At 42.3% G+C, this 27,468-nt stretch overlaps 2 protein-coding genes across 10 annotated transcripts in view; one reads left to right on the top strand and one right to left on the bottom strand.

Annotated features, from left to right (window-relative positions):
- The window catches only part of tns1a (tensin 1a), a 43,071-nt gene extending 24,399 nt beyond the window's left edge, over positions 1 to 18,672 (top strand). For 2 of the 5 annotated variants that reach the window (XM_061830603.1, XM_061830631.1), the window contains 17 exons: positions 5,819 to 7,483; positions 8,094 to 8,174; positions 8,322 to 8,485; positions 9,124 to 9,202; positions 11,121 to 11,183; positions 11,545 to 11,626; positions 12,015 to 12,553; positions 12,640 to 12,729; positions 12,802 to 12,930; positions 13,005 to 13,100; positions 13,166 to 13,243; positions 13,323 to 13,394; positions 13,487 to 13,513; positions 13,632 to 13,800; positions 15,168 to 15,236; positions 16,284 to 16,313; positions 16,395 to 18,672. In XM_061830603.1, coding sequence (XP_061686587.1) covers positions 5,819 to 7,483; positions 8,094 to 8,174; positions 8,322 to 8,485; positions 9,124 to 9,202; positions 11,121 to 11,183; positions 11,545 to 11,626; positions 12,015 to 12,553; positions 12,640 to 12,729; positions 12,802 to 12,930; positions 13,005 to 13,100; positions 13,166 to 13,243; positions 13,323 to 13,394; positions 13,487 to 13,513; positions 13,632 to 13,800; positions 15,168 to 15,236; positions 16,284 to 16,313; positions 16,395 to 16,524 — 3,563 coding nt within the window. In that variant the 3' untranslated portion in view covers positions 16,525 to 18,672. Of the gene's footprint in view, positions 1 to 5,818; positions 7,484 to 8,093; positions 8,175 to 8,321; positions 8,486 to 9,123; positions 9,203 to 11,120; positions 11,184 to 11,544; positions 11,627 to 12,014; positions 12,576 to 12,639; positions 12,730 to 12,801; positions 12,931 to 13,004; positions 13,101 to 13,165; positions 13,244 to 13,322; positions 13,395 to 13,486; positions 13,514 to 13,631; positions 13,801 to 15,167; positions 15,237 to 16,283; positions 16,314 to 16,394 lie in introns of those variants that run through there. The other 3 variants (XM_061830612.1, XM_061830621.1, XR_009796502.1) reach the window with 3 other exon arrangements.
- On the bottom strand, positions 18,618 to 27,302 carry LOC133506464 (homeodomain-interacting protein kinase 2-like). 5 transcript variants are annotated; one of them, XR_009796504.1, is made up of 13 exons: positions 27,163 to 27,301; positions 26,727 to 27,082; positions 26,469 to 26,654; positions 23,563 to 23,744; positions 22,606 to 22,729; positions 22,431 to 22,538; positions 22,288 to 22,356; positions 22,022 to 22,215; positions 21,719 to 21,955; positions 21,533 to 21,642; positions 21,348 to 21,453; positions 19,871 to 20,023; positions 18,618 to 18,755 (listed from the first exon to the last, which is right to left on the bottom strand). XR_009796504.1 is itself a non-coding variant. In XM_061830677.1 (12 exons), the coding sequence occupies exons 2-12, from the start codon at positions 26,949 to 26,951 to the stop codon at positions 19,945 to 19,947; spliced, it is 1,539 nt and encodes a 512-aa protein (XP_061686661.1). In that variant the 5' UTR covers positions 26,952 to 27,082; positions 27,163 to 27,302; the 3' UTR covers positions 18,793 to 19,944. The 5 variants fall into 5 exon arrangements, 4 of the variants coding, with proteins under 4 accessions (XP_061686661.1, XP_061686632.1, XP_061686644.1 ...); XM_061830677.1 differs by lacking the exon at positions 18,618 to 18,755 and having other exon boundaries at positions 18,793 to 20,023; positions 26,469 to 26,573; positions 27,163 to 27,302; XM_061830648.1 differs by lacking the exon at positions 18,618 to 18,755 and having other exon boundaries at positions 18,793 to 20,023.
- Between the last annotated feature and the right edge of the window lie 166 nt (positions 27,303 to 27,468).

Below are 27,468 nucleotides of genomic sequence, written 5' to 3'. Positions count from 1 at the left end.
CGTAGGTTGTACCTGTACATTACGAACTAAACAAACTGAATACACTGGGGCCAACTAAGTCTGTCGAAACTGAGAGCAGTGGAGTATTTTAAATGTATGCTTGTGCGTGTCACACGAGAACAAAATGCTTAGAGCTGGACGTGTCGCTGACAGCACGGTGAGTTGCAGCAGCAGGTTCAGATCTCACCAGCCGTCGAAACCCTGCTGTGACTGTCCTCATCTCTTAATGTCTCGTTTCTCCTCTGAATGGTTATTTTGGAGTCAACCTGCTGCTGATCGGATGTCCTTGGAGCACAGAGATAAATGTGAATCAGACATGTCTTACACATGACATCACCCTGACAGTCGTCTTGGTGGGTGACACCAATATGCTCACATAACGTTACCTCTAAAGAGTGTCTGATGCATGGAGTGGGGGGCAGACATCGCTCATTTAAAACCAGACATTGTCAGTTTTTGATTCTCAAAGGGTGACACATGCTTTGTGATGTGCTGTCATGTCATATCGCACTCTACAAATATCCACTATTTAAAAGAGAAACTTGACATACTGCCCTCCGTGAGCTGTCACTTTATTGTGGTGGAGGGCTTTCTGTGTCCCAATGATCCCAGAAGCTGGGTTGTCTGGGGCTTTATGACCTTTGCAGGGTCACCCATGGCAATCAAGTCCTTGGTGAGGGATCAGACATAGGACAGCTCAGAAGACTCCCATGATGTATAAAAACATTGAAAAACTTTTTCCCTTGCATGGACACGGGTCACCAGGGCCTCCTCGGGATCGAATCCGAGAGGTGGGGCTCAAAGGCGAGGACCTGATGGCCGGGCCCGTACCTATGGGGCCCGGCCAGGCACCACCTGTGGAAAGAGCCATAGGGCAGTGTGAGCGGGGCAGTGGCCTAAGGCAAGGACTTTGGTGAGCCAATCGTTGGGGACAGAAGTTGGCTCTCGGGACATACTGTGTACTTATTCCCTTGAGGATTTTGTCAGATGGGCTATTAACAGGTTAATGTGACACAAACAAGTCTGTAGGATTCTGTGAATCGGCCACACACTGTCACCTTCCACAGGCATCCAGACTGGCTGTCATCACAGCAATATCAAAGCTAAATGTCACATCCTGTTGCAAGATGACATCATCGTGTGCTCACATTCCTGCTTTGGTTTGTCAGTGTGTATAATTGTCACCGGTTTAAGATGTCGTCACGCTGTAGGAATAGATCCACCCCTGTGCTTTGCATTTTGGGTGACTAACATGCACAGTATCCATCTTTGTGTTGATTACAGATGTTCTTTTGTTTTTGTTTTCCTCCAAGGCAAAATGCAGTTTTGCTGCTCTCTTTCTTGGCCATTGAGTGTTGAGTTGCTTTAGGGTAAAACTCTAGACTGAGGTTTTTCCACTACACATCATTGAAAACTGGTAAGCTATTAGCTTTTTCCGAACATTGTTTTTTTAGATGTCTTCTTTCCTTGAATGTTAACAGTAGTTTGCAGCATGCTGTGAATGTATTTTGACTTAGACTACATTGACAAAAGTATTCGCTCACCTGCCTTGACTTAGATATGAATTTAAGTCAAGCTTATTTGTCTAGCTCTTATTCACAAAAGAGTGATACGGTGACATCCCATTCGAAATGCATAAGGAGTGTTTTTATGGGAATGTACAACCGCTCTAATTCATCCAAAACTGTTCTATAGGGTAAACTGAACGTTTACCCTTCAATCCCAATTTGTTTTAGTTATAATTGTGTAGAAAGGTAAACTCACAGTGGTTATACTTCTGGATGTACTTACTCCGTACTTCACTTTCCCGGTGGGTTGTTAACACAGGAGGGGCATACGGTGCTGAAATAGTTCAAGTTCAAGTAACTTTATTATCAGATTGTACATGACATAAAATCCTTTAAATATGATGGCATGCCCAAAAAAATAATAAAAAAAACACTACTGTAGCTTGTCTCATTGCTGTTGACAAGGCCCACCAAAACCCTGTCATTTGCAAACTTGTTGAGGTTGGAGTTGGTTGTGGGTCAGCAGAATGAAGAGGAGGGGGCTCAGCACACATCATTGGGGGCCTCCCAATACACCATGATGGGGTTGGAGGTGAACTGCCTGGGGTCCCCCTGTCAGGACGTCCAATAGCCAGTTGCACTCCCCTAGAGGGGTTGCGTCACGAAGGGCATCCAGCGTAAAAACTGCCAAACAAATATGAGCGTCCATCTGAGATGTCATGCTGTGGTGACCCCTAATGGGACAAGCCGAAAGAAACTTACTTTACAGAGAGGTGTGGAGTCCCAGCCAGTGTAGTTTGAAAATGACCTGCTCGGGATGATTGTGTTGAATGCTGAACTGTAATCGATGAAAAATATTCTGACATGTGAGTTTTTGATCTCAAGGTTGGTGAAGGCTGAGTGAGGGGCAACGGAGATAGCATCCTCTGATGAGTGGTTGGACCGATATGCAAACTGGTAGGGGTCAAGCATGGGAGGGACTGTGGAGTTGATGCGACTAGGCACACAATGCACCATAATGATGTGAGTGAGTTTCACCGAGCAATAGTCATTGTAGCAGGAAGGAGATAGCTTCTTTGGGACCGGGATGATGGTGGTGGCTTTGAGGCACGTCAGAACAATAGCTTTGCTCAGTGAGTTGTTGAAGATGTCTATGAGGACATCTGTAAGCTCATCTGGACAGTCTCTCAGGACGTGGCCAGGAATACTGTCCAGTCCGGAGGCCTTTCTTGCATTAGTCCTGAGTAAAGCGAGCAAGAAGTCATTGAGCTGATCTGGTTGTAAAGAGGAGTTGTCGCAGGTCTGTTGGGGGGCACATGTAGTCTGTGATGACCTGGATACTACGCCACATGTTCCTCGTGTGTCTGCTGTTGCTAAAGTGGTCAGCAATCCTCCTGGAGTACTGCCTCCTAGCTTCTCTGATGCCACGTCACAGGTTGACCCTAGCTGTCCTGACGTTCACTTCATCCCCAGATCGGAAGGCAGGATTCCGGGCTTTCACTAGCCTGTGGACTTCCCATGTCAACCATGACTTTTGATTAGGCCCAATGGAGATGGTTTTGGATACCGTGATGTCATCCATTCAATTCCACATGTAAGCAGTGACAAATTCTGTGTACTCCTTGAGGACTGTGATGTTATTACTACTTCTATGTATAACAAATCATTAGCTACATTCTCGGATTTGGCTTTTTAATGTGTGCAAAGTCCATGATGTGCCAGTGAGATTCTCGCTTTTGTTTAGGTTTGAATGTGTAGGTCTGCAACTGGCACGTTTCTTTCAAAAACAAGTGTCACTATACAAGGTGAATAAGCACATGCACCACCATTTAGTGAGCATGGCGCACAGCCCGGGTGGCTTACCTGCTCTAATTTGAGATCTGTTACAATGATTTAACGGCGCCCAGGGAAGCCTGTGTATTCCATTTGAGTGACATACGGTTTGTTCATAATCATGGTCACTGAAGGTAATACCCAGCTGGAGTGCCGCCACAATATGAAGCGCTCTGCCATTAACGTGAGCGATAAGTGCATGTTAGGTGCCTTGCAGTGCCATTTGATATTTTTGTGGTTGCAGTTGGATGTAAAGCATGTGTTCATATTTCAAAAGGATTTCTCAGAGCCATAAACTTTGCAGTGAACCTTTTACTTTAAGCCACATGGCTGACATTGTGCTGTCATTCATCCATTTTCTATACTGCTTATTCTGTTCATGGTCACAGGCAAGCTGTAGCTGATCCCACTGAACTTGAGAGGTGGCATCCATTCTGGACTGGCCACCAGTACATAATAAGACTAATAAGGTGCAGCAGAAAACAATCCATACTCACATTCACGATTTTGGGGAAGTAGTTTTCAATTAGCCCATAATATGCTATACTATCAGACCATCATTGAATTTGTTTATAGTTTTCATTTTTTTCCCCTCACTTATGTTTATGATATAACCAAAATGTTACTCGGTTGAATGCAGATCTCCTTCAATAGTGTATCTTCATCAAGAACTGATAAAAAAAAAAATCTTGGATCAAGTACTTGGATTGGGCCATCTGTTTGTTAGTTAGCCATCCTACTTTCTGGCTCATGGAGGATGACAAACAGATGGGTGGTGTCATTATTATTTAGGAATGGGGTGGAGCTATTTCTTGATGCCATAGGTACTGAAATGGCTGAAAATGAAAACCACACAGCTGCAGCCTTTTCTGCATTATGACCAATGTACAACAAGTCCTTCTTGCCCCATTAACCACCTCACTACAAAGTTTAATTAAGTTTAATCATTTTTTTCTTTTTTGGCTGGGGGTGGGATATAGTTAGGTAAAATAAAACCAACCAGTTTCACAGTGGTGTAAGACAGTGGTTCCCAAACTTTTTTTTCCATTGCCCCCCTCTTTGGAGATGAAATTTTCATCCTATCCCCCCTTCCCCCTTCTTGCATACATTATTCCTTGGGAATTAACAGAAATATGAGCAACAGCTAGGTGTAACGTAATAATGAAAAGTGTTTATGGTCGTTTATGGTAGCCCCCTCCCGTCCATCATAATCATGTCATGTTTGGCACTTCTTTCGATCAACACTGAGGTCGGCTTTCTTTAAATGGCAAGTGAGGACAATGGCAAGTGACATTTTAAACCATGAGTCAGCTTGTGTGAAGATACAGCCCACAGTCTCCTGGGATTTCATCCACTTCGTAACTTTGTTTTTCACTTTTGAAAATACAATGAACAGACAGTACTTTATACAATAAACGAGTCTGTGTTAAGCCCAAAGATGTTCAATGTGGCTTTCAATGAAGGGATTCCCCCGCCCTGACCAATGACATCAGAAGGCGAACAGATGGGAGTTCTGTCCAAAGTGTAGCCACTCCCCTGCTGCTGGGAAGAGTCAAGTGGTGGTGCAGCCCCACCTCACTCGCTTCAAACATATTTCTGGTGATGAGAGGACACAGAGAGGGAAGCAACAGGAGAAGGCTCACTCTTCCATATATTTCACTTTGTTTTGTCTGAGGGTGAATGAAGGAAAGTCACATCTCCAGGTGAGGAAGATTTTCCCATGACCTTTTTCTGGAACTTACGATCCAGGCTTTTGACACCTTCCTTGCCATAAGGAGCAAGCATAGGGACAAGCTGTTCTTATAGCTGGTTTTCTGACTTCCTGTTGTGATGGCGTTTGAAATAACTGCAGTTGGGGTGATCCACCATCTGCCACATGGGGTTGTACCCCACATACGATTCAGTTGTTGTTAGTGTACTTGCTGTGTTTTTGCATTGCTTTTTGCTGGGTACTTAGATGATCTGGATGATTTTTTTTTCTTGTAAGTGTGAGAGTTGCTCTTACTATTACTATTGCAGCTGCAAGTCGTGCATTAATGTATGTTTACTGTCAGCTGTTCATCCTTTTCATATGCCACCATTTTGACTTTGCAAGGGGTCTTTTCCCAAGATTTGTTTTCCTGGGAAATTAGTTTTCACAGCTTATCCATAAGATAATTTGTTTCAGATGAAATACTATTTAATTGGTCTGTGTGCTGTTCAGGACCCAGACTGATTCACATCAGATTGGTTCAGTCCACAGTGACGCAATGATAGCTGCGCCTTTAGCCTTGTAAACTGTCTATTAATAGTGCATGGGGCCAGCATGGCTCGTTGCTGGGCTAACAACTCTGGGTTTAAAAAAAGCCTTCCATAGCTTCCTTGTGCTTGTAGGGTTGGCTATTAGGTCTTTTCCAACTTGCCTTTTGGATTAATGTTCCCAGTGTACAGAAAAAACGAATATGTTGAAGTATCATCACTTTTCATCTGTTTTTCAGATGTTGTTCACAGTCAAGGTCCACTTGACGGAAGCCTGTATGCACAGGTCCGAAAGAAAGACTCCCTGGAAGGAGTGGTCACCATCAATGGCCTTCCAGTGCATGGAGACCCCTTGAGTGCCACAGAGAACCTATTGCAGCACCCAAACCACCCTCTACAACCAACAGAGCATACCCTTCCTGTAACAGGGCACGCCTCTCTCCCTGCTGTCGACCACACTCTGTCTGTAAGCAGCGACTCCGGAAACTCCACAGCCTCCATCAAGACCGACCGTACAGAGGAACACAGTCAGTCTCTGCATGGGGGCACAAGCCACGACAACCCAGCAGCAAGCCACCCGACCCTTAGCCCCCAGGAGAAGAGAGAAATAGATCAGCTTCTGTGTGGACTTGAGGTGCCTGTACATCAGCGACAAGTTTATCTATCTACTTCAACCAGTCCGGGAGCGGGTGTCCGGCACCTCGTTCCCGCACAGGTGCATGTCAACGGGGGCCACACCAGGCTAATTGTTGCCCCTTCTGCAGAAGAGCGTGAGACAGATATTCTTGATGATGAGCTCCCCAATAGCCAAGAGGGCAACAGTGTGGACAGTTTGGGCACACTCTCATCCTTAGAGGGGCAAGCCACACCAGCTGACCTCTACTACCAATCACAAGCTCCTATCAACAATCAGAACGACAGCCCCTACCTTGAAAGAGGTGCTCTCAGCGATAAGTTGAGTGAGATTCCTGTGCAAGGAATACAGAAACCCACTGCAATGCAGGAGTGCAGTGCCTCTGTGTCGCCATCAGGAGGACATAATAACTTCCAAAATGGAAGCGGAATATATCGCTCACAGTCCTTTGGTAACCCACCAACAAGCACTCCTGAATCCAATCCTAAACTAATGCCGAGGGCCCCTGAGAGGAGCACCAGTAGCCGGGAAGCTGTTCAAAGAGGTCTCAGTGCATGGCACCAGCACAGCCTCCCAGATGATCCTTTTGGCCCACCGTTACAGTCCACCCATAGCTTGCCACATTTTCCATCTTCAGCTTCTCAAAGGGACATTGAACAATCTATTGAAGCCCTCAACATGCTCATGCTCGATCTGGACCCGAGCAACCCCCACATGTCCAAGTCTCACAGTGCTCCCTCTGGGAAAAATACCTTTAATTCATCACCGGTGCCGTTCTCCCAGACACTTACAAGGCCATCGTACCAGGCAGACTCAGCCATCCACAACAGCGCTGGTTCATTCAACAATACTTTCCATCAACCAGCATGCAGGACTGGAAGAACTTTTCCCAACCAGAGCCCACTTTTGGAGTCTCCAGTACATTCTCCTCAAAGGCCCAGCCCCACTTTCCAACACCAAAGCACCACCCCAACGCACACACCCGAGCCCTATGTTCACCCATGTCAAGCACTGCACCAGCTCCCTTCGGATCCATCCACAAATGTCCATCCCACGTTGAAGGCTGTGAACTCGTACATGGTAGGCACGGTGTCCAACTCTCCGGACCTACAGGGCTCATCTCCCTATCCAGGCTGCAGCGAGTCCTCCTCTCCACTTCCTGCTCTCACCCCTCAACCTAAGGACACTTCCTCTTCCTCTTTGGCCCGAGAGCAGGATGCTGAGGATGAGGCGTTGAACTTAGAGGGCCTGGTGGCTCACCGCATTGCTGGTAAGGCTGGTCTGTTCCTAACTGTATAGAAATTGAATAATTGATATGTATGACAATGCTCAGTGCATTAAACGCCTCGCTGGAGTCAAGAGTTTAATCTGTAAAGTTTCAACTCAACTCCCCATCTGGGCCACTGAGGTGCACATGGTTGAGCAGATTATGGCAGTTCCTGTTACACATTCACCAGAGGAATGAGATGTGCGCATATAATTAGCCCTGCAGTTAAAATGAAACTAAAAGTCAAACCTGAGAGTGCAGGGTAATAATAGCAAGAAGTGTTTTGAGATCCCAGCTTCATTGAGTTCACATTTAGCTAAACCTAGTGGAAGCGAAGGCTGCCTCCCAGTGGATTTAGGTTGCATATACAGTCCCTTCTTTTTTTGTGTGTGTCTTTAACACTCCACTTCATTAGTTGTGTTAAATATGTTTGAATATTGTTTTCTTTTAAGTCAGTTGTTGTTTGTTTTGTTCTCTTTTTCTTTCAATCCATCACTGGTCGGACAACCCCTTTCCGCCATTGCATCTTCCTCTGTACGTCTTCCCACCTTTCACCTCCTCTACCTTCCTCCTGTCCACTATCCGCCACCCTGACCTCCTGCCCCGGCATCAGAGTACAACGCTCGTATCCGGGGCATCAGTGAAAGCATAACACCGCAACAATCTGACCGCCATCGCTCCTATTCTTTCTCGGGTTTGTCCATCGCCACTCACTTTCAGTTGCTTCCTTTTTCATTTCTTACACATTATTTGTAGAACATTTCTGACATTGCTTACATATTGTATTGATCATAAGTAGTTGTTCTTAGCCACATGACTTAATGTGTTTGTGGGGGTTCAGGGGTACGCTCCAGGGGAATGACCCCGGAGGTGAGCCAGGAGATGGGTCGGCGGCGGACCACCAGTGAGGGTCAGTACCAGAGTGGTCATGACAACAGGCCAGATGGCCATTCACCAGATTTCAGCAAATGTCTGCCCCACAAACCTGGAGAAAGAGCCAGAGAGGTACATTCATCAATTTCCTCCTCCTCTATAGCACCCCCCAGAATTCGGCAGAAAAAAAAGAAATAAAAGTATTATACTATACAGTGAAGAAAATAAGTATTTGAACACTCTGCTGTATTGCAAGTTCTGACACTTAGAAATCCTGGAGGGGTCTGAAATTTTCATTGTGGGTGCATGTCAACTGTGAGAGACATAATCTAAAAAGAAAAATCCTGAAATCACAATGCATGATTTTTTAAACGATTTATTTGTGTGATACAGCTGCAAATAAGTATTTGAACACCTGCCTATCAGCTAGAATTCTGACAAAGACCTGTTAGTCTGCCTTTAAAAGTCCACCTCCACTCCATGTATTATCCTGAATCAGATGCACCTGTGTGAGGACGTTATCTGTACAAAGACACCTGTCCACCCCATACAATCAGTAAGACTCAAACTCGTAACATGGCCAAGACCAAAGAGCTGTCCAAAGACACCAGAGGCAAAATTGTACAACTCCGCATGGCTTGTAAGGGCTATGGAGAAATTGACAAGCAGCTTGGTGAACTTGTAGTATAATACAATTACTGATTTTCTTCCCTGTATGTAGCACTGTATCTTTTTCTGCTTATTCTGTTTGCTTGACTCTTTTTGGGCAGGGTACAGTGAGCAGCCACAGGGAGGCATTTGAGAACAATGATAGGTTTGCAAACAACAGTCCTGCCACGGGAGACTCTGGTGAGAATTAGCCTCAGACATTGAAATTTCTACTTTCGTCTGAGAATTTCTGCATCTCTTTCATCTTTTTCTCAATTTTTTTGTCTTTCTTGTTTGTTGAAAAACAAGACGAGAAGCCAAGACCATGTAATTATTTTTATTTCAACACTTTTATTCAAAGTATATGGGATGAAATTACGATGGACTCAATGATGGAAAATAACAGTAAAACGCCCCAAAATTAAATAAACAAATATCCCAATTGTAAATACTGGACCAAATAAGTTAAATACAATTAAATAAAATAAAAAATGGACTAAAGTGGCTTCAGCTACTGATTGAGCAATTCTTCAATAACATACGAAATAAAGCCTCTGCTCACAGTTGTAGGCCTCCCACACCGAATCTTCCCAAAAGTCAATTTTCCCCAAACTAACCCCAACTAGCGTGTTATTGGTTCCCCAAATGACACTTTTGTCTGCGTCTTCATTCGGCAACCATCCTATCACCTTTAAGGCACCACACTTCTGCCTTAGTGCCGGACATGAAGGCCTCTCGTCACCAACCCACGCCTCGTAGGTCAGGTGCTCTTTGTCTATCCAGCGCCAGCCCACTGGGAAGAAACGCAGACCCAGCCAGACATGCTCAGTAAAGAGGTTCTTGTCCAGCTGGTTGTGGATTAAGAGCATCTCTGTCTGTGATGTCACGCTGGCCAAGTTGCTATGTCTCTTTCTGCAGTGTTCCAAAGCTTCTTCCCAGTTCGCAAGGTCCCGCACAACAACTGAATTGAAGCAAAAAAAGGGATTGTGATACCCTCTGTCTGTATTGTAAATCATATAGTCGATCATCATGCCGACGTCTTTGTTTGGCACATCAACTGGCTGCCCTCTTCCCCAGAGAGTTGTGGATGCTGTGCCACCACCTGACCAAATCCATCTTTCAGTGTCTGTGTCATTTCTAACCAGTCCGGTCCAAAAGCTAACCACATAGCCGCTGATTTTACGTAGTTTCCTCATTTCCTCCTCATTAACAACCGGTGCCAGATCTGTGTGAAACTCACGGCAGTAACTCTGAGCGTCGTCCCATGGCATTTTCTCCCTCACGTAGACGTACTTTCCCAAAGTGGTGAGCAAGCCTTGGAGGACCAGGAGGAAGGCACATGCTTGCACTGCCGTAGTCATCTTGCCAGTCCTCCATTACGCTTTAGATGGGCTTGAAAAATGCTGGGTGGTTTTGCATAGGTTGGGCTTGTGATTATTTAAAAGGAAAAAAGCGTGACCTCACAGAAAAAAACACACCGCAGCTGTGTGCAAATATATGTAAAAAGTCCTGAAAGCATTACTCGAGTTAAATTCAAACAGAAAATAATGTTGGTTATCTTGAGTAAAAGTCTTAAAGGATGTCATCACATTGAGCTCAGTAAATGTCTAAAAATGTAGATTATAGCTAAAATAAATTACATTTATATTTTATACAATATGAATTCATTTTTGGAATACCAATAATTCTGTTAGGTAGTCATAAGAGTCATTTCGTCCTCAAGGAAACATCTTTCACTCCAGTGTATGAAAAACAATATTTATAAACATGTTCCGCGTTTTTGTAATATTATGATTGGTCATCTTTGTAGTTGTTTTGGTCATTATCTACTTCTGGAGATGTTGTGAGAGCAGCAAGGTCAGCAGCAACCTTATGGTATCCCTCGCTTTGTCTTGGAAATGTGATCTGAAATCTTATTTTCAACAAATTTGGTTAGGGGAAATGTATCGGTGGAAAATGCATTTTATTTAAGAGATACTGTGGAGTAAAAGTTGAAATTGTCAGAAATAATGGTAAAGTATTTAGGTGAACATCTTACTTACGGACAGTAACTAAGTATCACATTGCAAAGTTGTTATTGATTTGTAGTGAGCTTCACACTCTTATTTTCTGTCTGCAGTTTTCTTCCCGCTGGGCTGCATGTCAACAGCAGGAATGAAGCCTAACCAAAAGTTTGCATCCGGTCAGTGAAGTTGGAAAACTGTATTTTCCAGGCATTCTGAATCTCTGCTACCCTCTGTTACTTCAAACAGTTACTGCTTCACCCGACCTAATGAGTTTTATTTTGTATTATTCCTTGCATTTGTGCGTCTCCTCCCCTCTTCAAACTGCCCCTTTCTGTTACTTTCCCACGATCAGACTCTGTTTCTAATCATGGAGAAGAAGGTAACATAGCCTAACACAACGCATACGTTTTATGTTGTTGCTTTTTTTTTTTTATCCCAGCTTTATTACTTAAAGTGCCTACATATGCAAGACTTTATGATCATATAGTTTCTTACCTGAGTTGATTTCTTTTTTTTTTTTTTTTTTGTTTTTTGCAGATAATCGAGGTTTCGTGGAATTTAGAGCACAACAGTTCAGCGGACCTCTCTCCTCCAGCAGTCCTGTACACAGCCCGGAAGGGTGCGTATCTGTGCAGGACTGACACTTTTAAGCTCGCATGTTGAGAAAATATTGGCAAAGATCGTCAGTATGTACATACTTTGCAATACAGCGCTGATTTGAACAAGAGAAAAAAAGTCTTGTAATCCCAAAGAAATACCTCAGCCAGTTAAGGTCATTGGCATGAATTTCAGACCGCATCAGGTGTGGATGGAAGGGGATGACTAAGACTTATGTCGATTGATGGTCGTATATGTTTGTTTACATTCATGTATGTAACTGTCCCTTCCTCTAAGACAGATTTTTCCACAGGGAGACAAGTGATGATAAACCCTCAACCTTGTACCTTTAATGTAGATGGAGAAATAATGTTATGGTTTTTCATTTTTTTTGTTTTGTTTCTCCAAAGGAGACATGGTTCGTCTGACCACAGCCCAGCACCGTTTTACCCACAAGCCCACGCCTCTCCAGATGGCTCCCAGGTGAACATCATGGGCGTCCACACTGTCCCTGGTAGCCCCAACACCCTCCACCGCACAGTGGCCACCAACACCCCCCCAAGCCCTGCCCTCCAAAGGCGCTTGGGCCAAGCCAGTCCCTCACCGGTCAGACACACCCCTCCAGTGGGCGGCAGGAGGGATAGCATCCCCTCCAGCCCCTTAACTGCCCGAAACCCCAAAACAAGTGGTGCAAGTTTGCCCCCCGCCAGCCCTCTGATGGGGCGGCGAGCTATAGCGGGCGGCCACAGTACCCCTGATGAGATGGGTGCCACGTCTCGTCAGGCACAGCCGCCTACCACACCCGCCTTCCCCGTTTCCCCCCAGCTGCCAGTGAAGAGGCACGCGAGCAGTGGGGACACAGAGAGGATGGACAGCAAGAACCCAACAGCTGAGGCTGGAGGGTCAAACTTGACTGGGACTTACCCGGACACCTGCAAGTCCATCTATGGTGAGGGACTAAAAGACAAGCTGTGAGTGTTGAGGGTTTTATTCTTTTTTGTCCCCCCCACAGTCATAATTTTATTGTCTCATCAGCAGATGGTTATCCAGACATCAAGATGAATGTTAAGTTTGTCCAAGACACGTCAAAGTTCTGGTACAAGCCCGACATCTCCCGAGAACAAGGTGATGCCACGAGCTCTGCATTCTTTTCAACAAGTGCTGTATCGCAATCTGGACTCTCATTTTTCTTTTCAGCCATTAACGTTCTGAAGGACAGGGAGCCCGGCGCCTTTATCATCAGGGACAGCCACTCCTTCCGTGGGGCTTACGGTCTTGCCTTGAAGGTGGCCTGTCCACCACCAACAGTGCAGCAAAGCAAAAAAGGTGATTTATATATTTATATGTATTTGTGTTTGTGTGTGTAGCATTGTTTTAACATGGTGTTACAATGTTACTAGTTGCTGATATGACCAGCGAGTTGGTGAGACACTTCCTGATTGAAACTAGCCCCAAAGGTGTCCGCCTGAAGGGTTGTCCCAATGAACCTTACTTTGGTGAGTGCATTAGACGCTGCTTAATATTTCGCCATCCACTGGACTCACAAATTGTTTCACGGCAGGTTGTCTCTCTGCATTGGTTTATCAACACTCCATGACTCCTTTGGCACTACCCTGCAAGCTCATGATCCCCACCAAAGGTAAAAGGCCAGGCAGCCAGGAGCCACTAAACATTCCCATTTTTTCGTATCGTGTTTCAAATACGCTTGTATCATACAGACCCGAACGAAGAGGCACTGGAGCTGGCCACACCCACTGACCCAGTTGTGGAGCTTCTGAAGCAAGGAACAGGTAACATCACTGGTGTTTGCAAAATTAGGGAAGGAAGTGAGTCCTATATATGGTTGTCCAATTTGCCTCACAGTGTCACTTCTACTTTACAGTTCAGAAGGTTCCGGAGGAGTCTCATGGTAAATACTGGACTGGCGCTTTTTCTCACATAAATCAAAGATTCGATTTTTGCTAAAGCGCATGTGCCATTTTCCCGTGTCAGATGACTTACAACATGTTCTCCCTTGTGTCCTCCAGCATCCAACGTGCTCTACATCAACTCTGTGGACATGGAGTCCTTGACTGGCCCTCAAGCCATTGGCAAGGCCATCACTCAAACACTGGCGACCAATCCCCTGCCTACTGCTACCGTGGTCCACTGTAAAGTGTCCCCACAGGGTATCATGCTTACAGACAGTCACAGGAAGTAAGTGCATATAATTATTATTTACAAGGTAATAAGACTTATTCATAATATCTGTAACCAATACAGACCAATGTACTTTCGGGTGTCACAATGCGAGTGAATACCGCCAACTTGAACTGGAGAGGATGACAAGAATGTGGTTGGGTTTGATATTTTGGTTTAGTTGAACCTAAAAGAAACTTATGAACAGATGCAAATCCATTGGATGTTTTGAATAATTGTAGAGAGAACATCTCAAAACTGCCGCGCAACAGCCAGTCCCTCAATGATCATGTTAATGACTACATTTCCACCACATCTGTTTTTCATCAACTTTGCCATGGCTTGATGGCAGATATTGGTGATTTATGAGACTCTGCTGGTCACTTCTTTCTAACACTATTTTCCCACACACATTTGCAGTCAGATGCATGGTGTATGACTGATTAGCAGATCTGCCTCACAGTTCTGAGGACTCTGGTTCAAATCTGGCCTCGCCTGTGTTGTTTGCATGTTCTCCTTGTGCCTGCATGGGTTTTCACTGGGTACTCCGGTTTTCTTCGAAAAACATGCATGGCAGACTGACTGAAGCCTCTAAATTGCCCGTAGGTGTAAATGTTTGTGCGAATGGTTGTTGGATTTGCCCTACGAATGGCTGGCATCCAGTTTAGGGTTTACTCTTCCTATCGCCTGGAGTCAGCTGGCATAGGGTGCAGCATGCCCGCGATCCAAGTGAAGATAAGCAGTATGGAAAATTTATGGATGGACAAACATACTGTGCAGTATACTGTACAGTCAGTACACAACATGAAATTCTCTTCTGGATCATGTACGAGTCTTTTTCAACCTGCCTTTCACACTTCATTAAAATGTATTTTCTTTTCCATCTCTTGTCCCTTTCTTCTTCTGTTTCTTTGCGGGTCTTTGAATAACTTCCAGGTTCTGCCACATTCAGACACAATTTGACCCACGTAAGTGACTAGCGGGAGTGTCGATTTCACCTGTCTCTGATGAAATTTCCCTGCATTTGGATGGTTGGTGGGTGTTAATATCAAGGCCTGAACTTACCTGTTGAAATATCAATGACAACCAGCATTCTATCCCCATTGGATTCAATTTATCTCACATAAGACTTTCTTTTGGAATGACACTTCACACAAGTATGTTGGAACATGTCAGAAAAATCATCACTCAAAAAATTTCAGACGTTTTTCCATGGCTCAGCTGTGGTTAAACGACAGAAGGGTGTGTTTTAACAGTGGTGGTGCTACCAGAGGTATTGCCATCCTGTGTGAAAAGGTCTATAGACAATATCATGCGCATACTATGTTGTTATGGTAGTAATAGTAATAAGGAATTAATTTTTTGAACTGGTATGGCTTCTACAGGATCTTCTTCAGGCGACATTATCCACTAAGCACCATAACTTACTGTGACACTGATCCCCAGGACAGAAGGTATGACAACATCAACATGAAGAAACCTTTCGTGCCATCAAAAAAAAAAATATATATATATATACTTGCATTTGAATGATCAAGAAAAGTGCTTTAAAAATGGCCAGATGGTTTAATCTGTCCATTCAGATATTTCTTTTTAATATTTCATTTGTTACAATGACCCAGTTAAGCTACTTCTGTCACAACAACAGACAGCTTTTTTTTTTATTTTGGGACATTAAAAAGAGAAATAAAATAAGATGAAGAAAAGGAAACTGTCAGTAGAAGAGTATGAGTGACAGAAAAGACAGCTTATGATGAAAAAAAAGCAATTGTCAAATATTATGTAATTGATTCTTGATAATGATCATAAATAAATCATTAACTCATGATTTTCAAAACAAGTACAAATCTAATTTTTTTAAACAATTGCGATATGATCAATAATATACATTTCAATTTAAAAACGGTCATTGATACATTTACAATTTTTTAAACATTTTGAGAATTTTGATTATTAGCTTGTGGCACGGTGGGCCAGCTGGTAAAGCATTGGCCTCACAGTTCTGAGGACCCGGGTTCGATCCCGGCCCCGCCTGTGTGTAGTTTGCATGTTCTCCCCATGCCTGGGTGGGTTTTCTCCGGGCACTCCGGTTTCCTCCCACATCCCAAAAGCATGCAACATTAATTGGACACTCTAAATTGCCCCTACATGTGATTGTGAGTGTGGCTGTTAACTGTCTCTATGTGTACTGCAATTGGCTGGCAACCAGTTCAGGGTGTACCCTGCCTCCTTCCCGTTGACAGTTGGTTGAGGCTTCAGACCAGCTTAAGCGGCTCAGAAAATGGATGGATGCATGGATGGATGGATGGATGGATGGATGGATGATTAGCCATTACAGTGTGACCTGTACTCAATTAGTATTACTTTTCTCACTGATTATTGCCTGATTCAATACAGGTGTTCAAAAATCATTTCAAAATATTTAGTTTTTTTTAAAAGTTAAAAATTAAATTTCATTTGGCTTTTGTGTCGAACAGTAATTAAATGATTTCTTTTCACAGATGGGGCCAAGAGAGTGGTGGTTCTCTTCGGTTAGTACATAGGAGTTACAACATTTCTTGTGACACATTTTATGCATATGCACAACAAAACACACATCTGTTTTCTTTCAGACTTTTTGGCTTTGTGGCAAGGAAACAAGGAAGCACAACAGACAATGTCAGTCACCTGTTTGCCGAGCTGGACCCAGACCAGCCGGCCTCAACCATAGTCAGCTTTGTCTCCAAAATGATGAGGCGGTGAAACCTGTGCCTGGATGGCAGCTTTTTTTGTTTTCTAATCCATCTTTTTGGTGTCTTTCTCTCTGGGATTCGCAGATCTCCTCTAATTTTTTTATTTATATATATATATATATATATATATATTATTATTATTATTTTTTCTGCCTTTTGGTTTGGTGTTTTGCAGGCGTCTTTTTGCAAAGGGCATTGTGGACTTGCAAGAGGATGTGCCAATGTGGGGCTGAAAATGTGAAAATGTCGCAGGACTTAAACAGCAAGTGGAACATGAGGAAGTTACGTGTGAGGACATGCGGCTCGGATGTTTCAGGGTGTTTTCTTGTTTCTCTTGATTGATTTACCAAAGGTAGATGCAATACAAGTGCAAGAATGATGTAGTGATTAAGCCATTCTTATTATTTCCTCCTTTAAAATATGTACCTACCAACACACACACATAAAAATAGAAAAGTACTATCTTCTCAACATTGTCTTCAAGAAAAAAAAAAAGTTGGCCTTAATGGCTTTTGGCAAAACATTGTCTGAAGACCTTATGCATGTTAGCTTGAACTTTAAGAACCTTCCACTTGTACATCTGGAGCTCTTGGCTTGAGATTTTCTGGTTCTGCTGTGTTAGAAAGGGCTCTGCAGTAAAACAGCAACTGAACTAAACTGCACAGTGCAGACCAGACCCCCCCACCCAAAAAAAAAAAAACAGCACACACACACACAAACACTAAGCTCCGTACACGTGTATTTTCATCAACCCCCTCCTTTCTTGCAAGACGCTTTATCGTAAGCAACTGGTGACTGACAGATTGAGCCACCCAGTCAGGCTCGCACCAGGCCGCTTGTCACAGAATGATACTGGAAAGCACCTCCAGGAAGCTCAACCTGGACTTATGCACTGTTCTTTCTGCATGCTGTTACTCCTTCATTGTGCGTTCACTGAAAACATTCTATGCTGTGCGCCCTCTTAAGACACTGAGGCCGTTTGACTTGTCAAAGCCCGCATGAAGTAGACTTTTTTTTTTTTTTTTAATATTCCACAGTATTCTACAAGATGTAGACAACCCATTTTTCAAGTAGTCAAATGATGGTGATATGATGTATTTATTTTGTCTCTGTTGTTTCCACTGTGTTGTCACAAAACACATTTAGATACTTTTAGCAGTGAAAATACAATATGAGCATTCACACTGTGGAGAGTTGCACACATGCAAACATCTATAAGAAGAGTATAGCTATATATGTACATAGATGAACTACTTTGAAAGGTGACTTAGCGAAAAGTATTTATTTTTGTTGCTTTGGTCCCTCATGAGTACTCATTATGCATATATTGTACAGTCTAGATAAAGAAATGGGTTCGGGGAAAAAAAAGTATTATTTTGGCTAATGATTTTAAAGTCTGAGGATTTTGAAATACCGTCTGTGTGAATATCTGGTGTACATTACTTTGTACGTGTATCTGTTTTGGCTCGTCTTGTCATCTTGGCAAAAGCTGTGTAGCGGAGTTGCATGGACACAAAGGTTTGTGAACAAGACTTTGTTGGTTGCAAACATTTAGAACAGATTATAGTTGATAGAATTTTGGAGATTTAAAAAAAAAATATATATATATAGGGAAAAGAGGCCAAGCTCAAATGCAATACAAAACAATGTGCCCATAACAGTTATGATTTTTGCCAAAGAGCCACGAGCTGCTTTTTATGTCTTGCTTCCATTTTACATGCAAAAATGTTATACAGGGAGGTCTACATTTATGCACTGAAACATGACTGGTGTCTTTTTTTAAACATGTGTCCAGAGAAATAGGAAGCCTGCTGTGTACACGAAACACTTAAACAACAGAGCAGCAGAGAATGACAGGAATTCCACGTGCAAAAAGCTCTTCCAAAGCTTCATCAGACCTCCCGAATGCCAATGATTTTTTTTTTTTTTCCTGTCATACATCTTGTTCCATTCTGTTGTATGGAAGCAGAGCAGCGCAGAATGCTTCTGTCCAAGAAAGTGTTTTTATAAAAACTCAAAAAAGTGTCCATAGTCCGAACTGTATTAATGTGAAAAAAAGACACTGTGTTTGTGCTTATCATCTACATTCAAACATTATGGCTTACCTAAGGAGGGGAAAAAATACATTAAAGCAATACAAGTCTGTTACATCCAAGTATGTCTGTGTATGCACGTGTCCTTATTTTGTTCTTGGCTCTAAACGTTGGTGCTGTCTGGTCTGTCGACTTGATGAGAGGTTACCTGCCACAAAGGATTTTACTGTACTGTAAAGGGTTGCAGCTGATCTGTTACTACTTCTGTTTGCTCAAGTTCACATTGCCCGTCTTAACGTACACCTTTTTTGACGTGAAATCAGATGAAATCTTTCCAGTTTTTGGGTCAAGGAGTCAAAAGACTGTCATACCAACAAACATTTACACATGGCACAGAATTTGATACCCAAGGTCCCAGCTCAGCATAATAAGTCAAGACTTGGGAAATAGAAACAAGATAAGAGATAAAAACAGTTGTCTCAGTCAGTTTTAACAAAATTACAGATTTACTCTTTGCTAAATTTCAGAATAATGAGATTTTTTAAGGCAATTTAAAATTACTTTCTTCAAAGTCAGGTTTATAGAGAGATTACTATGCCTTCAAACAATTTGGGAAAACCCAAATGATCTAATTTCTTTTGAAGTTTCTATTGGTTAACTGGCAACATGTAACATGATTAGAAATAACACTGGATTTTTTTTTTTTTCTTGAACACTCAGTTTTGTGTAACATGGGAAAGGTAAAAGAAATTAGACAAGATATCAAGGGAATTCAGGACCTGCCCCAGTCTTAGACATCCTTGGGGGTAATTTCCAAATGCCTGAAAGTCCCATGTTCATCCGTTCATAGAATGATATACTAATTGTTGTCTAATTTTGGAGCCGTCATATCGCTTAGAAAGGAAACAAGTTCTGTGTTCCAGAGATGAGCGTGGTTTGGTCCATGATGTGTATATAAACCCAAAAACAAATGCATAAGTCCATGTGAAGATGGCAGCTAAAAAAGTACAAGTACTACACACACATTGTCTGAAAGGCCACACTGCCAGGAAAGAGCTATCACTACAACAAAAAAAGGCAGATTTCATTTTGCAAATGTACACAAGGACAAAGACCTTTTTTTGAGATGTCCCACAGTCTGACAAAACTAAGCAGACACACGTGGACTCTTGAATGGATCTTGAGGGATTGGGGAGTTTTAATTAAACAAGTGGCATTAATGAGTTTTGTGATAGGAAATTCACCAATGTTGCAAGGAGCAAGCTTACTGGATTCCGTTTGGATTGGGGCGTCATGGGAGGAGAGCCAAATCATTTGACCCACCTTGTATTCCGGAGTAGGAGATTAATAGATGACTGATAGATCCGCCAGCTGCTGATTTCTCTCTGTAGGCCGACTTAAAGCAACCCTGATGTCCTTCCAAACAGTTCGGACCTGATGAACATCCTAGCTAACCGCGGAAACCGCCACTGTATGCTAGAAGGCAGAAGAAGTTAAGCACCAGAAGTTACAGGGTACATAAAATGACAACATATGTACAATAAATACAAATAAAGACTACAAAAAACAAACAAATATTAAAATCTATGTTTAAAAACTGACGAAGCTCAAATGCTTTCAAGTACATTTTGCTTTTTTTTTTAATTCACGAAAATTTTGCATAATTTTTGGGGGCCTCTAGTTGGGTAATGACTGTGTACCTATGTACCAAATGTTTAATATTAAGTGCATTTTTTGTGGACGAAGCCTGAGTCTAATTTTTCATCATTCATCATCTACGGTACATTAAAATGCCAATGTTCAGTGTTCTTTAAACGAACAATACTATTGTATATCATGATAGATTTGGGCTAGATAGATCATCCTACAACCATTCCTATCACTCAGGCTGAAAGATAATGAGGGAGAGCAGGCACAATGGAAAACGCAAAAATATTGCACACAATACAAATATAAAATCTGCAATGTTGAGCGAACACAAAGAAAAACATCATATAGGATTATTGGTGATGGTGAGAAATAATATTCTCTGGTCTGATGAGACTAAGATGGAATTTTTTGGCCTTAATTATAAGCGGTATGTGTGGAGAAAGCTATCGTAATTTAAAAAAAAAAGGACATTGCATTGTAATTTTTTTTAATCCTAAAATGAGTTGTTAAAAAATTATTCTTTTATCTGGAACAATAAGTATTAATGATCCATTTATTCATGTCAGATAGGCTAAGAATTTTGAATAAAATATGTGGTTCATTAATATAGTATTTATGATATTGGATATTTTTGCCCGTGGTCAGAACTGACCCGAACATATTAATTATGCATTGCAAATGAACAGTATGTCAGAGATTTTGAGCACATGACATTTATTTCCAATCTCCGGATCCTTTAACTTCACATACTAAAGGCACCTGGACAACATGCTTTATTAAAAAGGTTTATTTAAAAATACTGACTAATCCAAACAATGGATCATCTATTTTACCTGCTATACTTCTACAGGATTCCCAAAACGTTTGTATTGTAGCTTGATATAAAAATAGAAATCTTATAAATTCCTGTACAAGACCAAACAAACGTGGTTGAATTACAGGGTTAAAAAAAAAAAAAATAAATAAAACTATCAACAATGAAAATATGCTCCCCAGTCTTAGCATAAACGTTCTTGAATTTGATTAAAAAAAAGATCAGAAAAACCCCAAGAGAAAAAAATGAATGGATGGTGGAAAGCTATTTTAAATATCGTGATGGCTAAACTTCACAACCAATAAAAATCAAAATAATTAAGAAAATTTGGTTTACAATTGGCAGATCTCCCCCTCGGCTTCTTTTACAGTGTGCACATGTGTCGCTGCCTGGTTCTTGTTCCAATGGATTGTGGCATCACCACATTCTAAGTGGAGGAGTTCTGAGTAAAACAGAATGTTTGATTTGATATCTGATTCTTTACCCTCATTTCATTGTGTGTCACACTCAAGCAAGCATACTTTTGGGTGGCTGATGTTTCATGTCGCCCCCGCCCTTCCTGGAGCTGTCAATTGAGGACATGTAGATGACTTCCGCATCCCTGCTGCTCCTTTTACAAGCAGCTGAAGCACTGTGCAGACCCAAATCCTCATTTTTATGTCTTGAGTAAAACAGATGAGACTTTATGCCATCATGTCGACACCTACCAGTTCACGATCTCTTCATTATCATCATCATCATCTCGTTTCCTTTTCCTGACACCATTATTGCTTGTAGGCAAGGAATTGACGCTGTTGATTGTGATGACTGACCGGTCCAACATCCTGGGCCCGGCCGTGTGATCCCCACATGTGAAGCTAGACATGTTCCAAATGGGCCTCACAGATGTCTCCTTGTTCTGACACGTTTGACCAACCTCCATGCAGTCGTGACAGAGTTTGACGCTGTAAGAAAAGCAACCAGGGTGTCAGGCAATGTCTGGAAAAGAAAGAGCACGTCCACACACTTACTAAGCACTGTTTGGGAATCTTCCTTCAAAGTGGCTCATGGTAACAAAGGGATGCTCCAGAATTTGGTAGGGCCTTGACCTTTTGCTTGGGTCCATCTGCAGCATTGTAGCAATCAAGTTGACAAAGCTTTCCAGGTCACACTGCATAGCACGCCAGTCCTCATCACTACAGTTGATGGGTCGCACAAAATGAACCTAAGTGAAGGCAAAAAGAACTGTTGTTATTCTAACTTGGAAGTCATAAATATGCAAGTTGCATTAACAAACCTCCAGCAGATCTGAAAGCTTGTTTAATGGTTGAGTGCCATCATAAGTCGTTACCATTTCTGCTCGGTTCTGAGAAGAGGAAATTCTAGTGTCAATACCAGGTCACAAACGCACAAAAGGTGAGTGCAAAAATATTCAGTTACCTTCAACCTCCATTTCTTAGCTTTCTTGCGGAAGAAGCATGATGTGAAAATGCCAGCGTCAAGGAGGCTCGCCGGCAGCTTTCCAAGTGTGGTGCTAATCTGAGACAGCTGTGGACGTAGCAATGACGTTACAATTGGTGAAGTGAAGCTCTTCGCAAGGTCGTGTCACACTGACCATGCTGTACTCGTCAGAGCCATCAAACAGAGCTCGGCCAAGCAGAAGCTCCACGGCGACGCAGCCCAGAGACCACACATCGATGGCCTCTGTGCACTCGTGTCCCAATAGCACCTCGGGACATCTTGGGAGGGGAGACATCAAACTTTGCACCACGTCGACACGAACACGGTGACTTTTCCCACCACGCTCGGCCAAAACATGAATTTGTGTTTTCAGTAAATGTCTCCACATCAATGAAGGGCATTCACGAGCAACATGTGATCCTATAGCCCCCAACCACAGGGCACCTTTAGGCAATCAGAAAAATGCTGGAGTAATTTGACTGAGGAACTGAAACTGAGCCACTTTTCCACTCGTCAGTGCAGTTCAGAACAGTACAGTTCAGATTTGTAAATACAGATCAGGCTTGTGTTCCCAGCATTGGACCATAGACTATACAACATAGGCAGGTTGGTAAAAGATGCATTAACCTTTTAAATACTTGGACTTGCCAATGAATTCAACAAAGGTAAAAAGACAGATGAAATGACATGAATTGGTTTCTTTGAGGCACTCCATGTGCTTTTTCTTTTATTTGTGTGCCAGTCCCAATTCTATTGTAAGTCAACTAATCGACAGAGAGCAATATATTGAACTCAAAGTCTACAGAAGTGAACTGTACCACCACAACCTGTACCCAAAGAAAGCTAGCTGTAAAGCAGGCTAATACAATGTGCCTTTTTATAATAAAAAGGCAGGAAAATGCATGCACACCGTATTGAAATTATCATTGAAATCATTCCTCCCCCTTCCATTTTCTAAACACTGGATGACGGGTTTTGGATACTTCACCCTGCCTGTTATTTTCCAAAAGATTTAGGATCTGTATGGATGAAATGCCAAAAATCATGGCTATGCATGGAGATGCACAGCCTTACTCTGGAGGCAGGTGGCCGTGTATGCAAGTCGACTTACCGGTACCACATACTTTGCACAGTCATTCCCCGTGACAGCTCTGAGGCATGCAGGGCCAAGCCAAAGTCGATGACCTTCACCTTCAGCGGCAATTGCAGGTGGTCCACCACCATGATGTTGTCTGGCTTCAAATCGCAGTGAACAATCCCCACACTCTTTAGGAACTGCAGAGCAGTTGTCAACTAAAATAATGTGTAAGATATTAGATAATACAGTATGTACATGTAGGCATGAAATATTAGATGCTTGTTTCCAAAGGTGATGCTAAGCTATATGAATCTGCCATATAGGGGCTGGAAGTGTACATCATGATGGATCTCTGGACCAATCATCAAGTCAATCACATATTTGACACAGAGATAGTTAACCATTCACAGTCATACTCCCATTTATGGCCAACATAACGTTGGGCAAAGTTGACACTTGACTGTCTGAGAACAAAAGGAAAAAAAAGGAAAAAAAGCAGGTTTAGATACCAGATTTCATACACAAAATAACTCAATATGCTTTTCATCATTAAAAGAATTGAAATAAAAAAATAACAATAAAAGTGCATTTAGAACAGCATACAGTGGAAGAAATATAAGTGGAATTGCTCCAAAAAGCAAGAGAAAAACTAGAGTTTTTAACATCAATCACACTTGGTACTGATATCACTTCTATTGGGAACTTATTCCATATGTTTTCAAAAACAATAGCTAAATGCTGCTCCAGAATGTATGCTTTGGAATCTGTGTTCCATTATTTGCCCTGATCCTGTACATCTCAGAGCCGTATTGGGTTTATATTCCAAGCAATTTTTTTTTCATGTATTCAGAACCAAAACCATTTTGTGATTTATAGACAAATAGCAGAACTTTAAAATCTATTCTGAACCTGACTGGTATCCAGTGTAGAGACTTTAGATTTAATGTGCTGACCTTTGAGTTCTGGTCAGAATTTGAGCTGCAGCATTCTGAATGAGCTGAAGCTGTTTAATGCTCTTTTGGGGGAGATCACTCAGAAGACCATTACAATAGTCACGTCATAAAAAGCCTGAATGAGCTCCTACTGGCCTGTTGTTAAATGTGGAAAAGTATTCATACACCCTTAAATATTTCACTCTTTTTTTATATGGCAGCCGTTTGCTAAAATCCATCCATTTTCTTCACCACTTATCCTCACGAGGGTTACGGGGAGTGCTGGATCCTATCCCAGCTGTCAACGGGCAGAAGGCGGTGTATACCCTTAACTGGTTGCCAGCCAATCACAGGGCACATCGAAACAAACAGCTGCACTCACAATCACACCTAGGGGCAATTTACAGTGTTCAATTAATGTTGCATGTTTTTTGGGATGTGGGAGGAAACCGTAATGCCTGGAGAAAACCCACGCAGGCATGGGAAGAACATGCAAACTCCACACAGGCAGGGCTGGACCAACGCTTTCCAGCTGATCCACCATGTCGCCCTTTGCTAAAATCATTTTTCTTATTTTCCTCATTAATGTACACACAGCACCCCATGTGGACAGAATGAACAAAATACTATAATCTTTGCACAATTGTGAAAAAAGCTACTAAAATATCACACAGTCATAAATATTTAGACCCTTTGCTCAGTATTTACTAGAAGCAACTTTTTGAGCTTATACAACCATGAGACATTTGGAGAATGATGCAGCGAGTTTTTCCACACCTGTATTTTGGGATCCTCTGCCATTCCTCCTTGGAGACCTTCTCCAGTTTGTCACGTTTGATGGTGAAGGTTGGTGGACAGCATTTTTCAGGTTTCTCCAGAGATGCTCAATTGCCTTTAAGTCAAGGCTTTGGCTGGGCTATTTAAGAACAATCACTGAGTTGTTCTGCAGCCACTCCTTTGTTATTTTAGCTACGTGATTAGGGTCATTCTGAGGTCCTGGGCATTCTGGAGAAGGTTATAATCCAAACTATCCCCGTACTTGGCTGCATTTATCTTTCCTTCTATTGCAACCAGTCATTCTGTCCCTGGAGCTGCTCCATTTGGGCTTTCATGTGTCTTGCACTTTAAAGCTCCAACTCCTGGAGGGCTGCAGTGATGGTTGACTTTCTAGAACTCTAGAGCTCAGGCACTGTGTTTTTTGGGGTCTTCTTTATGTCCCTTGCCATTGCTCTTCTCCCCCGGTTGCTTAGTTTGGCCGGACGACTAGCTCAAGGAAGCGTTCACGTCATTCCAAATGTCTTCCATTTAAGGATTATAGAGGATTATGTGCTCTGAGGGACCTTAGGTACAGCAGGATGTTTTTTTTTTTTTTTTTTTTGGAACCTCGGCCAGATCTGTGCGTTGCCATAAATCAGTCTCTGAGCTCTTCAGGCAGTTCCTTTGGCCGCATGATTCTCATTTGGTCTGACATGCACCGTGAGCTCTCAGGTCTTATATCAACAGGTGTGTGGCTTTCCCTAATCAAGTCCAGTCAGTATACTCAAACACAGCTGGACTCCAATGAAGGTGTAGAACCATGTCAAGGATGATCAGAAGAAATGGACAGCACCTGAGTTAAATAGATGAGTGCTACGGGAAAGGGGTCTGAATATTTATGTATGTGTAATATTTCATTGTTTTTTTTAATTAATCTGCAAAAAATTCAACAATTGTTTTTTTTCCCCCTATCACTATGGGGTGGTGTGTGTACAGTGAGGGGAAAGAAATAACGATGATTTTTTTCAAATGGCTGCAATATAAGAGTAAAAAAATTTAAAGGGGTCTGAATACTTATGGCACTAAATGCCCTGAGTCATGATACGATAAGAGATATCGGCACCTTTATTTTGTAAAAACCTACATTACATCTAACATTCTAAAAGAAAATTCTTCCAACGTGGATATTGAATTATTATTATTTTTTAGCTTTATTTGGATGTATTGATGATGATATGAGTACTGTCAAACCTGCTGTAGAACGGGTCGGATCTCCATCACTGACAGCGGAAGGCGCCACTCGAGCAGCTGATGGAGACTCATGTCAAGCTTCTCAAACTCCAGGCAAAACTGCCCCTGGAAGGTGAACGAGTCATTCCAGCAGACAATATTGAAGCGGTCCGAGCCATGTTCTTTCAGCTCAATCAGAACACGCTCCTGTAATGTACAGTATCCAAGTCACATGCAGCGTGTCTTTGTGAAGTGCAACTAAAGTTGTGACATACGCACCTCATCCTTGGCGTCCTCCATTTTACTGCTGTCCTTGATCACCTTCAAAGCCACAGTCTCGCCCGATGACATCTTCCTACACTGGACCACTTCGCCGAATGACCCGGCCCCTAAAAGTTCTTCCATCATGTAGCTGCAGGTGGGAGAGGAGATCTGACTCTCCACGGTCACTGGAAAGTTAGAAGGCTCCATCCTCTGGTTTCTCACACGGAGAGGCCAGACCATGCGCAGTCCATGTCTTTACAGGCATGAGACCACAGATGTTTCACATAATCTAGACTACAGCATCCACCAGTGACACCAGATTAAGTGAAATGCTTCATCTTCATCTTCAAGCATTCACACGGTTCTGCAGACTTGAAGGTCGAAGAAAGCTCAAATGAAACCAAACTTTTTATTTGCATGCAGTTATAGATGGGGGAAAAAAAACACTTACCTTCCAGTCACTTGGACATTTGATCATCAAACAAGATATTTTTCATGTAAAATTATTTTTCAGGAATATATTAATTAAAAATGAAAATACACAAGAAACTACAAAGTGATACAATAAATAGTCATATAAGGCAAAAACCAGCAGCAAAGAAATAGCTATGTGACATCACACTTATGTGACCTGTGCCTTTGTGACACTCACAAAGATAAAAGATTTGTATCCACGGTGACAAAATCTCAAACAGTCTTAATTATCAGAGAAAATTTTAAAAGATATGCAGATTTCCCTTTTGACTCCACATTGTTG

This window comes from Syngnathoides biaculeatus, chromosome 2 (assembly GCF_019802595.1).
Source record: "Syngnathoides biaculeatus isolate LvHL_M chromosome 2, ASM1980259v1, whole genome shotgun sequence".
NCBI classification, from domain to species: Eukaryota; Metazoa; Chordata; class Actinopteri; order Syngnathiformes; family Syngnathidae; genus Syngnathoides; species Syngnathoides biaculeatus.
The sequence above is the reverse complement of the archived record's forward strand: the minus strand, read 5'-3'. Positions and strand labels throughout refer to the sequence as shown.

Bases quoted from the DNA above. Each gene is read 5' to 3' on its own strand.
- LOC133506464 (XM_061830648.1), bottom strand. From the start codon at position 26,951: ATGGTCTGGCCTCTCCGTGTGAGAAACCAGAGGATGGAGCCTTCTAAC. The intron at 26,655-26,726 runs GTGCGTATGTCA...TGTACATTACAG, and splicing joins TGGAGGACGCCAAGGATGAG to GAGCGTGTTCTGATTGAGCT. The intron at 21,454-21,532 runs GTATGCTTGCTT...TGTTTTACTCAG, and splicing joins GAAACATCAGCCACCCAAAA to AACTCCTCCACTTAGAATGT.